Below are 14051 nucleotides of genomic sequence, written 5' to 3'. Positions count from 1 at the left end.
TTCCAATAATATTTATTGTGCTCCCGAAGCCTTGGTACGCTTTCTTTGTTAATTCGTCCACGGGTTCTAACTTTAAAAATCTATCTCATATCTTCAGTTCATGAAGTAGGTCTTTTTTCATGAATGAGACTGGGCTTGCTGAGTCAATCTGGATTTCTGTACGGTAGAGGTTGAAATTTCCCAGAGATACCATCAACGACTTTTTTAGTTCTAAGCCTTCGTGTTTAATTACGGTTCTCACTCCACGTTCAATCTTATCTTCGACTGCATTTCTTTGGCTATCAGTGTCCACTGCTAGAACTAAAAAATCATCTAAGTTGACTTCGAATTCGGGGTTTTCCTGCGGGTTAGCCCTGGTATTTTCGTTTACCTGGGATATTTGGTTTTGTTCGACGATGTTTGCTTGCGTTCTTGCTGAACTCCTGCAATGTTTTGCAAAATGGCCTTTACGTCCGCACGTATTGCAATTTCTATCTCTAGCTGGGCATGAAGTTAGGTGTCCTTTCTTGAACTGCTGACCACAGTTACATCACTTATTGTTTTCGACGATATTTAGAGTCGGTTCATTCTTTATGTATTGTGGTCTCTGTACCGCATTATCGGTAGTAAATTTTTAGCACTGTTGATAAATTTTAGTGCTTTTTTGTGGACTAGTACGTATGATAATACGTTTTCTGGAGTCAAGTATTCGATGCATAGTTTATTTTGTATCTCAACGCTTCTCATATTTTTAATGAAGATGTCTCTGACTAATTCTGACTCGAATTCCGCCAGCTTACAGTTTTTTGCTAATTCGGATAGTATTTCATGAAATTTCTCTAAAGACTCGTTTTCTTTCTGTCTTCGGCCAAAAAATTTCATTCTTTCATATGTTAGATTTGTAGTGACCGTAAAAGTAGTTTTGAGTAACTCCCAGAATTCAGCAAAGTTAATGTCCAGTATTCTTTTCCCAGGATTTTTATGTGAGAAGCATTTCTGTCCTTCTCTTCCGAGTTCTAGGTTTAATTGTGATTTTAATTTTTTGTCATTATCTCCAATTTGAAGTCCGTTGAATTTTGTATTGTCTTCTGCCTTCCTCCTTCTCATTTCTTCGTTGTAATTTTGGACAGCTATTCGGTGTTGTTCTTCTTTTTCCGCCCGACGGGCCTGATCATCGAATGGTTCCGCTGGTTCTGCCATTGGGTATGTTAGTTCAGTTTTTACCGGTGGGTTAATTACATCTTCAATGTCCACGGAATCTTTCGCGATGAATGTTAGTTGGAACTTTCCGACCACCTTTCCCAGTCATGCTGATTTTCACTTGATGTGTTATTCCAAAAAAACTCTAGTCCTCGTAGGTTTGACTCGTTTGACTGCGCCATGTTAAAAATTTAGGACAAACCGTCTGTAGGTTAAAACTGGTTAAACTTAAACTAAGACTACTTTAAGAAAATTTGAGTTAAGATTCCTACAATTTAGATGTAGGCTTTTATCTAAGACCAAATAAAAGACTAAGGTAACAAAGCTAAGTTAAGAGATAATAAGAAGGTTGAATTAAGAGTTAGTTCGTAGGATTGAAATGCAGTACTAACTTTTTCTATAACTTCTGTTTAAACGTACAGAAATTCTATCTACAATCGCACAGCTCGCCCACGAAGAATTGTTTAAATTAATGAATTCAATTTTTAAGATTACACTAACAGCAACTCAAACAAGCAATAACAACTTCCACTTTTCCTTTAACCCGGTTGGAATGGAATTATATAATAACCAAACAAACCAACGCAGCTTACTAAACACCATAAACCATAAACTAACATAGTAAATAAGAAAAGAAAACCCACGGTACCCAAACCGGAATAAACCAGCTTACAACTGGATAATTTATTCTTTTAATGACTATTACCAAGTCTAAAAAAGAAACAATAAAACACCAAAAAGTCGGAAGTCAAACCCAAACCAAAAAAAATTTGATTTTTGAGAAAAAGACACAACCAACGAAACAAAAGAAAAACCAAAAAAAAAATATAACACAAAAGTTAACACAAAACAGGACCTCTTAAAAAACCAGCACGAAATCATACTCCCCTTCCTGCCCTAACCCATAAGAGAGGACGTCCTGAGCATGCTCTATAGCCGGCCTAACCCACCGTGCTACGTCCACGCTTTGTGACCACATCACTTTTTTTGACAAGAGGTACTCAAGTGTGAGTAACTCTTAAAAATAACTGAACTAAAACGCGAGAACAATTGCGAAAACAATTAATCAAAATCATAACTAAAAAATAGAACTGAAATTTTTTTATAAAATGTAATTTATATTATGCAGTACATAGATCACAAACAATCACAAAAACAAGCATCCAAAGACTAGACGAACTCATCACACTCAACCTACAGGATGGCTAAATACAACTGACATGCCGCTCACAATCACGACTCATAAAGAATTTAGAGAACGACTTGACTTCGCAGAAAAGGACTTCATTGAATCAGACCAATGACCACCTCGATGTTCAAGTATACGTACAGATCCGAGTTACAAGGCATCCCTTCCAAACACGATGTTCACGCCATTCCCAAACCATATCGAAACAAAGTTCTCCGCAACCAATCAAGAACAGACGATCATAGCAAACCAACATGAAATCAGATTGATTTCATTGACAGTCATAGTCTTTGTCAAACGATAACTAACAACTTCCTATCGATGACTCTAACTTCTTGGAGCTTTCTTTCCCAAGTACAAAACAGTAAATGATGCTCGCCAAATAACAACGACCAACATCCATCCTTCATTACAGATAGAAGATCTAAGATTCAAAACTCTGTAAACCCCGGATGGGTGGAACCAGATATAAACTATATTTATTTTTAGTTATAAATTGGATATTTCATCTCTATAAAATATTTTATTTTAATCAATCACGATCCATCTAACTAACAAGCCACTTATTTGTAAGTGCTGACATTACTTGTAATTTCAGCACCAGAGAGATTTGAATTTAACTTAGAAATTACTTACCTCTCCAAGAGAACTTTAGCAATCGCAATAAGCCAGTATACTCTAGATCTATTGAGCCTAGCAGAGACTAGTTAATCACCCTGAGACTAGTAGATATAAGAGTAAGATTAGGATCGGTATTAGACTAAGAAGTTGCACGAATCTATCCGGCCGAAAATAAGATAGCGTGACGAGCAGACGGTGTACCCTATCCGAAATTACTCAATGAGTTAAACCTAGAACCTAACTCAAATAGCTTCATTCTGGACAGCACCGACTTTCCCCGATAAAATAATTTTTTTCTCGTTATCCTTCCTTTATCCCGACTATCCCGAGTGTAAAAGCTCCAAATAACCCTGACCAAGGACGTACGGTTTTGAGAAAAAAAAATCAGAAAGACAGAATACAATTCAGGATTTTATAACTCATTTTTCGGTAGTCAGCTTTTGTGGGCATTTGAACATATCAATATTTCAACTATTTTATATGCGAACAGTATTCTGAACAAACTGATGTATCATTCTTTATACGCGGCAGAAGCTGGCTGAACACAAAAACAATTCAACAAAATCAGGCTATTGAAAAAAAATGCATAAAATCCGAAAGTTGACCAAAACTAGTTCCAGATTTAGATTCTAAAGTTAAAGGGTTTTTTTAGCTTGCTTTAAGTAATTTTTTTGGAGAAAACTGACCCAAAAAATTGTTCACAAAATGCATAAAAGGCTCAAATGCACGCGCTAACAATGCTACATAACAAAAAATTAGATAAAAATACGAAATCTGTGAATTTTAATTTGTTTTAACTAACTGATCAAAGAGCAAAGCGTTTTAATGTATTTCGAAATACGCTAAATTTCAATTATAACAAAACTGTTTGTCTCAGAATAAAATTTGGATGGCTTTTTATGGTATTTGAAGGTCGCTTTAAAAAAATATATTTTCGAAAACAATTAATAAAAAATTACCAAAACTTTGTACCAAAATTACCAAAACTCATACTGAAAAACAGTTCCGTCAAAAATTCATAGTTAAAAATTCCATCAAAAAGTCCAATCTGCGCATTGGAAATTTCCAGATTTTTCTGGAGAAAAAACCACTCCGAACACAACATTTAATCACTTTTTTCGAAAGTCGGAACATTAAGTCACTAGATACACAGCTCAGGAGATACACGGGTCGAGGTATCGACTTATGCTTGTTTTGACTATCCCAAACAAACTGTTGCATGTTTTGACTGCTTTGACCTTTCGTTTGTAATGCAAAGTGGTATAGGTGTTGAAATAAGGAAAATGTCTGTTTTAGTGAATTTCTTGTAAAACTCAAATGACGACCCGGGTTGACAAAAAAGACTCCTGTACGCTTTTCATCAATAAAAATTTGCATGTCATACATTTACTTTTCCAGATAAAAAAAAACTGCTTAAAAAAAGCATGACTAGCTTTTTATTTATTGGTGAAATTGTATAATTAGATTTTTTTTCCATAAATAGAATGTTAAAATAGGCTTTTTTTCTATACATGAACGTAAATATTTTTTGTTCCGACTTTCAAAAAAAGAGACGTAATATTTGTGCTCGGGATGGTTTTTTTCTGCTGACAAGTTTTGACTTTTAACTAGGAATTTTTGACGTATTTTTTTTCTATATCAGCCATAAAGTCATATTTGAGTGACTAAAACTTTAAAAATTTGATTAATTTATGTAATAAATTTATGTCTGATTACCTTATATCACAGTTTTAAAAGTATTTTTGGAAACTGTTTGTTCGAGCATAAGGCTGATTTAGCGACTAAAATTTAAATTAAAGAGATTCGTTTCCCCTCAATTTTGACATTTTTCTGTTTTTCTTATCAGGCAGTTTTCAGAATATTTTTTGGGCCAATGTTTGTTTCTTAGACTTACGTAATCAAATTTAAATATGACTCAGTTCAGTTCCAATTTACTCAATGATTGATTAAATTGACCAAATTCAGGCAAAAATTAAATCGTTTTATCAAATTTTATAAGTCTCATAAGAAAAGTTGTACACTTCTGCTAGAGCCAGCTTAGATCTGCTGATTTAAAACTGACCGAGCCAGTTCTAATAAATTTAACTGCTCTGACATAAAATAAGCGTTTAATTTTAGACTGTTCTCAATTAATGAAATTAAAATCTGTGATAAACTTCCATAGTCCACAAAAATCAATTATTTCGCTGCAAACTAATCATGTAATTTAATTGACTTGTTACGAAACTCAAGCAAATTACGTGATTATATTTGCACCAAAAATTTAACTATTACAATAAATTTAGGCTTTTTACACCCGAGCAGTAGCGTGCCGAGGAGGGCGACTGCCCTCCCCCTTCAATTCTTGAGCACAATGTTTTTAACCACAGGGTCCCCCCTATGGGTACATTTTTTTATAGAGATTTTGTGAGGACCAAATCGACATTTCTTTTCAAAAGCGCCTTCAATTTTTTTCAAAAGGGATTAAATGTTTCCACTTTCACACCTAAACTTGACGCACCTGTAATTTCCGAGTCTGATGACACCACCCGCACTGACAAAAATGGATTAAGATTGATTTTAGTATGAAAAAAGTACGTTGATTAAATTTAAATCGATTTTAGTATGAAAAAAGTACGTTGATTAAATTTAGATCGATTTTAGTATGAAGATTAAATAAAAAAGATGAAGATTGATTTGGATCGATTTAAAATTGATTTAAATTGATCTTAAATCCCAGCTAAAAAAAATTGATCCAAATCGATTTTAAATCAATTTGAATGCACTTTTTCCAGTCTGAAAGTGTTTTTTTTAGGGGGATTAAAACGGGTTTATATCAATTTAAATCGATTTTTTTTATTCAAGTATTATTAGTTTCAAGTTTTTATTGCGTTTATTTCTGGCCTATTATTTTTTATTTTACATCCATAGCGTATAGTAGCATAAAAAAGACCAAATAAAAGGACCAAATTATCGAGAAAAATCTAAGATTTTTTTGCATATTTGAGTTCAAAAACAGATCTATATTGACCCTTATACTGATTCGTTTCATTAGTTGTTACTTAAAAAGTCCAACAATTTTTTAAAGGGTATGTTTTATTCGCCGTGTTAGCAAAAAAATCAATTTAGTGTGTAGGAAAATTCATCGAAATCGATTCAAATTGATTTTTTAAACACTTAATTTGAATTGAGAAATTCAAAAAGATCGATTTAAATTGATTTAAAATCCATTTAAGTTCGTAAAATGTACATGTTTAATCAATTTGGATCGATTCAAAATCGATTTATAATCAATTTAAATCGAGCGAAAGACATTTCTATCAGTGCGGGCAGTCAATAGTTACTATATAAGCAACCCCATTACAAGAAACTCGAATTGACGATTGATATTTTAGTGAGGACTGAATGATTCATTTGATTATTTTCTAGTTTTGTTTTTTGAGTTTAAGTTTTTATTGCATTTATTTCTTGCCTATGATTTTTTATTTTACATCCATAGCGTATAGTAGCATGAAAAAGACCAAATTAAAAGACCAAAATGTCGATAAAATTCTATAATTTTTTTGCATATTTGAGTTCAAAAACTGATCTATATTGACTCTTGTATTGATTCGCTTCATTAGTTGTTGCTTAAAATCTGATTTACTTTCAAGATTTTCTATGATTTTATTGCCTATTATTGAGATCACAATTTAATTTTACCTGACCTTTTTCTGGTTTGTTACACAAGGTTTTGCCCATAATCTGATTTACAATGGTTTTCTATGATTATATTGCAAATTTTCAAGTTTAAAACCTTATTTAGTTGATCATTTTATTGAATTCTATAACATCTGGCACGAGTGTTTATGTTTAAAAGATCAAGAAAAAAAAAGTCCAACAATTTTTTAAAGGGTATGTTTTATTCGCCGTGTTAGCAAAAAAATCAATTTAGTGTGTCGGAAAATTCATCGAAATCGATTTAAATTGATTTTTTAGACACTTAAATCGATTTAAAAATTTCAAAAAATTCGATTTAAATCGATTTAAAATCCATTTAAGTTCGTAAATTGTACATGTTCAATCGATTTGGATCAATTTAAAATCAATTTAAAATCAATTTAAATCGACCGGAAACCATTTCTGTCAGTGCGGGCAGTCAATAGTTACTATATAAGCAACCCCATTACAAGAAACTCGAATTGACGATTGACATTTTAATGAGAACTTAATGATTCATTTGATTATTTTCTAGTTTTGTTTTTTGAGTTTAATTTTTTTCGGGACCAGGTGTAGACCTTCTCGTGTGGCGGTCATGTATGTGATGAGCAATTATGCTAGTCTTGCTAGCTGTTATTAAAAACACATTTTTTACAGGATTGTTCTGCTATTTGCATCTGTCTTTCAGTTGTGCCCTCAAAAAATCTGTCAAAAATTGCTTTTCTAGGTCCGTTTTTTGACTCTTCTCTCTGTTTCGATTGTGCTTGACATATGTTTTGACTCTGCTCGACATATGTTTCGACTGTGCTTGGCTTATGTTTCGACTGTGCTCGACTTATGTTTCGACCGTGCTCGACCTTCGTTGCGATTTTCTCGACAAAAACTGGGTATGTTTCGACTTTATGCTCCACCTAAAATTGCTTCTCGGCCGCGGAATTTCAGTCGCAAAGAAAGTCCAAACATGAATTAAGCTCCTCGACCCGGGAAGTTACAACTTTTCTAAGGAACTAAAAGCACTCCGAGGAAAATATTTGTTTTTTTTTTCTACGAAAATGGGAACAGTTACAACAATTTGGAACTCTGGGAATTCGAGGGAGACCACCTGAGCAGCGGTTTCGATTAAAATCTCAAGCATCTTTTTCTGTACTCGTCAAATAACACAAATACTTCACATAATATAATATTTATAATTTATTGTTCAACACAAGTTAATGTGTTCAACACAAAGCTTACGCCAGAATTGACTGAGTGAATTTTTCTAAGTTATATAATTCTGATTAACATGAAAGAACAATTAAACGCCAAAAATTTACAGTCTGGTTAATCAACGAGGCTTTATCTCAGCTGAAAAAGTAAATATTTGCTCTAATTTTGAGACACGTGTAGCTTTTCAATAGTTATTTTTCACTTTGAGGAGGGGTCCGTTAGACTTTTTGTCATGACAGAATCAGAAGCATTGCATTCTAGAGACCACTTAGTTCAGTTTGACTCGGTTATAAACACTCCAAAAGTGAATTCGATGTCGTTGAACAGTTTGAGTTCCAAATTTGACCTGAGTTCACTGCCCACTGCAACTCTGCTACGGATGCTAGACAATGGGAAGAAAATCAGACCGTCATATTCAACAAAAATTCTTAATGCTTCTATACGTATTACCATAGGCGTTTCTTGGTACCTACATCTGATAACAATTTTTAAACTCTTAAAATACTAATTAACGTAATGGTTCAGCATAATGGATAACGGAGCGTAGTACCGATCACTTTTAATATTGACTGGGGGTTCTATTTTCCTCTATTATCAGTTACAAAAAAAAACAGAGCGGAGCTACCTAATAAGGTTTTAGTTATAAACTGTGAACGTTTAAAAAAATGAAGTTTGACTTTTTTTCACCTGTAGTTAGATTTTTTTTTGGTTTCATCATAAGAAAACCGTGATTTTATTTGAAATATGTCGGTTAAAATGACAGACAAAAGTGAATCTCAACCACGCTTCGACTCGAGTTACCATCCCGAAGTGTCTTCGTCTTCAGTGGGGAGGTATCTGGGATTGCACTACGAGAGACCTCTCTCGCCCGGAGGCATCAGAGAGACCACAGTGCCACTGTCCAGTTCAAAGTTCACAGCTGACCTCGAGGCACTTGACTGGACGCTGAAAGGTTAGGTTTGGGAATATGAAACGATAGTTGCTTTATTTCAAAATCGGATTGAAATATAGCACTTCTTTACAATAATTAAGTTTCTTGTTGTTTTTTTTAGTCGCGGGTTATGCCATTGGGTTTTTTTAGTCTTAAGAATTTGTATGTCTTTTCTACCCAGTTGTAAAAGTTTCCCTCGTTGTTTTGAAACATATGAAATTACCAACAGGAGATCTTCTTGAACTGAAGAGAAGCTACTCGATGACAGTTGATCACCAGATGGGAGAGATAGAACGACTGAGTGAACAACTAGAGCAGACAGAGAGACAGCTGAGGAGCAGGAAGTCCGAGTTCGAATCCCTCTCTCTCCGCTCTCAGGCCAAGGTGGACTCACTGCAACAGCAGGTGGATGAACTGACCGCACAACTGGGTGCTGTTACTGCCAATTCAGATGCAAAAGGTAAAGATTGATTGAGAAACGCTTTTTGAAAACTTAATAAGAAATTAATAATCAATAACTTTGATGGCCTTTTTTTGGGTAGAACAAATTGATTATCCGGTTGTTCAGCAGAAAATAGATGTTTTGGATATTTTAAAAAGCTATCAAAGGGGACATTTTGGTACTGAAGAGGTGAAATCCTCGAGCGGGGACATCTTTTCCTAAATTCGCCCCTGTTTTCATCCAGTTGCCAAATTATTCGCCAGACCTATAGCTATTCGACTATTCGTCGTTGAGCGAAGAGGCGGATTAAGGATTTTCTCGATGGGCGCAGGGATATCAAAAAAATATCAAAAATTTTCTTGTAAATTCTGTCTACCTTTTTTTAGGTCAGCCAAAATGATATTCTGAGTTTTCCTAAATCGTTTTTCTGCACGGCAGACGAACTTTCGAAGAAAACTAAGAAGGCGTTTGTAGGTTTTTTGGATTTTTGACGCCAATTTTGTTAAAATTTCGCCTCAAAGCAACTAAATTTCTTGCAGATCACGAAATTTCAAATCTATCGAGGAGTCTCGAAGCCAGTGATAACAGGTGCTCCCAACTAGCCGAACAGTTGCGCCACCTCAAAGCAGAGATGGACAAACGAGAGAGAAACCATATGGTGACAGTTGAGTCGATCAACTGCAAAATCGACGAAATGAACTCGCAACATCAGCAGGAAAGTGAGAAACTGAAGAAACTCCATGCGGAAAAGCTGGAATACGAAGTAGAAAAGGTGAGCTCCTTTTTAGTCTGTCCAAATTTTTTTTGAGAATGTTAGAATACAAGAATTGGTTGTTCTACAACAACAAAAAACAAGTCCCCAGCAACAAGTCCCCAGCGACTGAGGAGGGCATCTTTTCAGTCGTGGTTTGAATTCCAAAAAAAGCTTCAGAAAACTCTTCAGTATAAAAAAAACGTCACTAACATACGATATTCATATATTTTTTGCTATTCGCAAAGCTCATTATCATATTTCAATTGTGAGTTAATTCAGCAAGAGTTCTATATTTTGCTGAATTGTTTATTTAGACTCTGAAGAAAAATATAAAAACAACTCTTATATATACTAAATTGATTAAATCTCACACTGCTGTCTATTTCAAAGTAAAAAGAAACATATCTAAAATATTTCATATGTCATGCCATCCTGAAGAGTGTTGATGAGTGTTAGAAGAATGTACCTCAGTAAGTTTTTGAATTTGATTCCTTTGATAAATCCAGATTACGATTAAGTTTTCAAACTGTTGAAATTTAATAAAAAGTATATCGTATGAAGAAAACACCGAAACATAATAAGGTTGCATAACCCTGGAAAAATGTTAGTTCTACTTCACTGGGTAGAAATTTGAAACTTCTAGGTTCAAAGAAGTCTGAGGGAGTCGCATGAGAGTGAGGCGAGGAGAGGTGAGAGGTCATTTGAGACGACGAAGGAGAAACTGGAGCAAACTATAGCCGAGTTGAGCGCCAGAATCACCAGAGACAGCGCCGAGCACCGGGTACAAAATCGATTATTCTATAGCCACACTCTAAAGAACTTTGAAATCTGTAACAAATCATTGCAAGCAATCTAATATTTTTTATCGTTAGATTTTTTTTCTACCGTTGCAGAAATCTCATTATTTGTAGAATCTCACTAATAGTTAGAACTCTTCTTTGTAAACACTAGCGGATTAAGTGAAGGGGCGAGTGGGGACGCGTTCTTCTTTAGGGTTTCGACCCCTTATCACCTATAGGGTTCCTTTTGGTACTATTTTTTGCACCCTTTTTTTAACCGACAGCCCGAATTTTCAATTTTTTTTTGAAAGGGGCCTCCTTTGATGCTAATTTATTCTAATTTTGAGGAAGATTGCGCGCCAGAAGGCACAACTTTGAGTCAAAAACCTCCAAAAACGGCCAGAGTACGGTGTTTTTTGTTAGGCTGATATATACAATGATATATCACTCAACCCAGTCCAATGATTATTTTTGGCGTGGAAAGCAAAAGACAAAACCAAAAAAAGAAAAACTAAAACACACCCGAATATAAAGTTTCTCCCTATTTTCAATGGTCAGAATATTGAATTCTAAAACAGTGCAATTTTCAGTCAGCAATCGAAAAATTAAAAGATGATCACGAACGATCTCTTTGCTTTGCGTTGACGAGAGAAAAGGACCGAGCTCAGGCCGAGTTGCACGACTTACAAAGATCACTGTCCAACAAAAACGAGTACGAAGTGGACTCCCTCAGAAGAAAACTAGCCAATCAGAATCAAGATACGGAAGAGAAGAAAAGACGAGTTGAAAACGAGGTTGAACTTCTCAAGTCACGTGAGAAAGGTCTGAATGACGAAATTGACATGCTCAAAAAACGTCATCGTGAAGAACTGGAGTCTCTAAAATCTAAACTAGAATCTCAGCATGCTTCAGAATCTCAAAAACTGGAGGAAAAAATGAAAAGGAAACTGGAGGCTGAGATAGAAAAAGAAAGAGCAGATAAAAAGGTTGTGGAACAGAATCTGCAAGTTTCAGAGACGAAGTTGGCTGACATCAAGACTAAATTTGTATCTCTTGAGGAGCAACTACAGAAGCTAGGTGAGAGATTACTAAATTTTATTCCTCATAGAAATTAATCATAGCTATAGTGGGCGGCAAAATGAGAGAAAAAGAAACTTAAGCGTTGAGTTTCACTACAATTAAGTGCTCGGAATTATAATTGAATCGGCCAGAAAATGGACAGTTCGTCCTCAAAAAGTCAGACCTAAACTGCTTTTTTTTGCGTTTTGCAGAGCAGAGGACAATCAATAGTATTGAGAAGACGAGTGTGAAGCTGGTGAAAGCGTTGGGAGTGAGTGACCCCCGGACAGACAGGTCTCAGACAGTGTCATCTGCTCTGGAGTTCCTCAGGTGGACTGCCAAAGAGACCATCAACATGATATCCACCAACCAGACTCTGGTCAGACCACCAAATATTACGCCATGGCGTGCTTTCATTATCATGAAACTGTCAAATTCGATAACAACACCCTTCAATTTTGAATTGTTAATTTAATTATCTTTTGCATCATCTTTTGCTGCTTAATTATTTTTCGCATTATTTTTGCATCATCATTTTTTTGCTTTATCTTTTATTTTTTCATAATCTATTTCTTCTTGCATCATCTGTTTTTTTTGCATTATCTATTTTTTCACAATTATTAATTCGAACTGAAAAAAAAATAATTATTGAGCACTAGTCGAAGCAGCAATTTTCTCTGGAAGGTTTTTCGCAAGCCTATTATTTCGATGCCATTGAAGGCTAAGGCATGATCTGGTCCAATAATTTCATTCGATAATTCATTTGAATCTGTATGTCAAAAATAATGTTAGTATGTTTTTGTATTAAAAGCCATTCCCGATGTGGGATAATAAATCTTTTAAAATGTATTTCAATGTCGATTTTTTGCAAAGATTTGTCTACTAGAAGCTAAAAACTCGGACGTCCTATCATAACTATACCATGAAATTCCAACGATTAGTTTTAGGGAAAACTGAATTATTTAAATTGTTCATTCTCTATGACATCTTTGGCAAATACTGAAAAATAAATATTGACAAAAACTTTGTTCAGGTGCTGGACATTTGTGACAAGTGGAAGAAGTTTGAGCGGGAGAAGAATGGAGAGGTGAAGCGACTGAGGGAACAGTTCGACCAGGAGACGGACGGACTGATTGAGTTCTCCAAGCAAGAGATAGGCCAGTCCTACAGACACAATATGCGACAGTTCACTCCCATTCCCGACTCATGAGCTAATCATGACTCATCGCCTGAAGATTAGAAGAAACAAAAACATGTAAATTGAGGAGCCTAAATGAAACAAGTTTCTTAAAAGTATAAAGAAAACCATGTAATTCTTTAACTAAATTAAAAAAACTGCACTAACATACTTTTTTGCATTTTAATTTTGGAAATAAATAATTATCAAGTGAGTCTCTGAAATTGATTTATTCAACATTAAGTGTCTGGAGTATCATAAAAACAAAAAATACAGTTTCTGCGAAAGGGCACAGAAAATTCCGACACAGAAATTATCTTTTCCAATGCATTTGTCCAAGCTATATAGGTTACATGAGTCGACCAGGGCCGTAACATGGGTCGTTCTGGGTTGATAATTGGGTCGACCAGGGTCGATACATGATTCGACTTGGATATTGTACGGTCCACCTAGAAAAAAATCAACCAAAGGCAATCAATGTCACCTGGGTTGAGTTAAGCGACAATTTTTTATCTGTATATATAAAAATTCTCACCAAGAGTTTGATTTTTTGTCAGAGTGTGAGCTTACAAAACTGTATAACAGTTGCAATTAGCAAAACAAATCCGCATATATGGCTTCACAATGTGCAGTTGGCTAAACCAGGATTTTTTCTGATCACATACAGGACCGCATCGACAAGGCCTAAATATTGTCCTGACATCAATAGTCAGCATGGTCTCAACAACAGATTAGGGGCAATGAAAAATCGTAACCTTAAAAAGGCTAGCAAACAATCACATTGAGATTCCCTAGAAAAAAGAAAAGCTACAATCAACTCAGCTGGAAAACTATCTAAAACAACAGTAATTTGTAAGATATGGATGTCGAAGTAGTTAGAATTAGTTTCAGAAATAACAAAGGGTATCAACCGTAACCTTTCAACGGAGATGAAAAAGTGTCACGCTGAAACGTGAAAAATTCACTAGTGCTGACAGGTGTCAATTAACAGTAGTAACCTAGACTGCGCTAGAATAACACCATGACATTGAATACG

At 34.9% G+C, this 14051-nt stretch overlaps 1 protein-coding gene across 1 annotated transcript; it reads left to right on the top strand.

Moving 5' to 3' along the window:
- Positions 1–7885: 7885 nt before the first annotated feature.
- Positions 7886–13258, top strand: LOC134846287 (centrosomal protein of 131 kDa-like). The gene is made up of 8 exons (XM_063863581.1): positions 7886–8265; positions 8637–8825; positions 9034–9264; positions 9786–10018; positions 10644–10781; positions 11370–11856; positions 12051–12217; positions 12872–13258. The coding sequence occupies exons 1-8, from the start codon at positions 8106–8108 to the stop codon at positions 13046–13048; spliced, it is 1782 nt and encodes a 593-aa protein (XP_063719651.1). The 5' UTR covers positions 7886–8105; the 3' UTR covers positions 13049–13258.
- Positions 13259–14051: the final 793 nt, after the last annotated feature.

The sequence above is a fragment of the Symsagittifera roscoffensis genome, chromosome 1 (genome assembly GCF_963678635.1).
Source record: "Symsagittifera roscoffensis chromosome 1, txSymRosc1.1, whole genome shotgun sequence".
NCBI lineage: Eukaryota > Metazoa > Xenacoelomorpha > Acoela > Convolutidae > Symsagittifera > Symsagittifera roscoffensis.
The sequence above is the reverse complement of the archived record's forward strand: the minus strand, read 5'-3'. Positions and strand labels throughout refer to the sequence as shown.

Coding starts and splice junctions, on each gene's coding strand:
- LOC134846287 (XM_063863581.1), top strand. CDS start 8,106: ATGACAGAATCAGAAGCATTGCATTCTAGAGACCACTTAGTTCAGTTT. Junction 8,266..8,636: donor GCTACGGATGCTAGACAATG/GGAAGAAAATCA, acceptor TTAAAATGACAG/ACAAAAGTGAATCTCAACCA. Junction 12,218..12,871: donor TATCCACCAACCAGACTCTG/GTCAGACCACCA, acceptor AACTTTGTTCAG/GTGCTGGACATTTGTGACAA.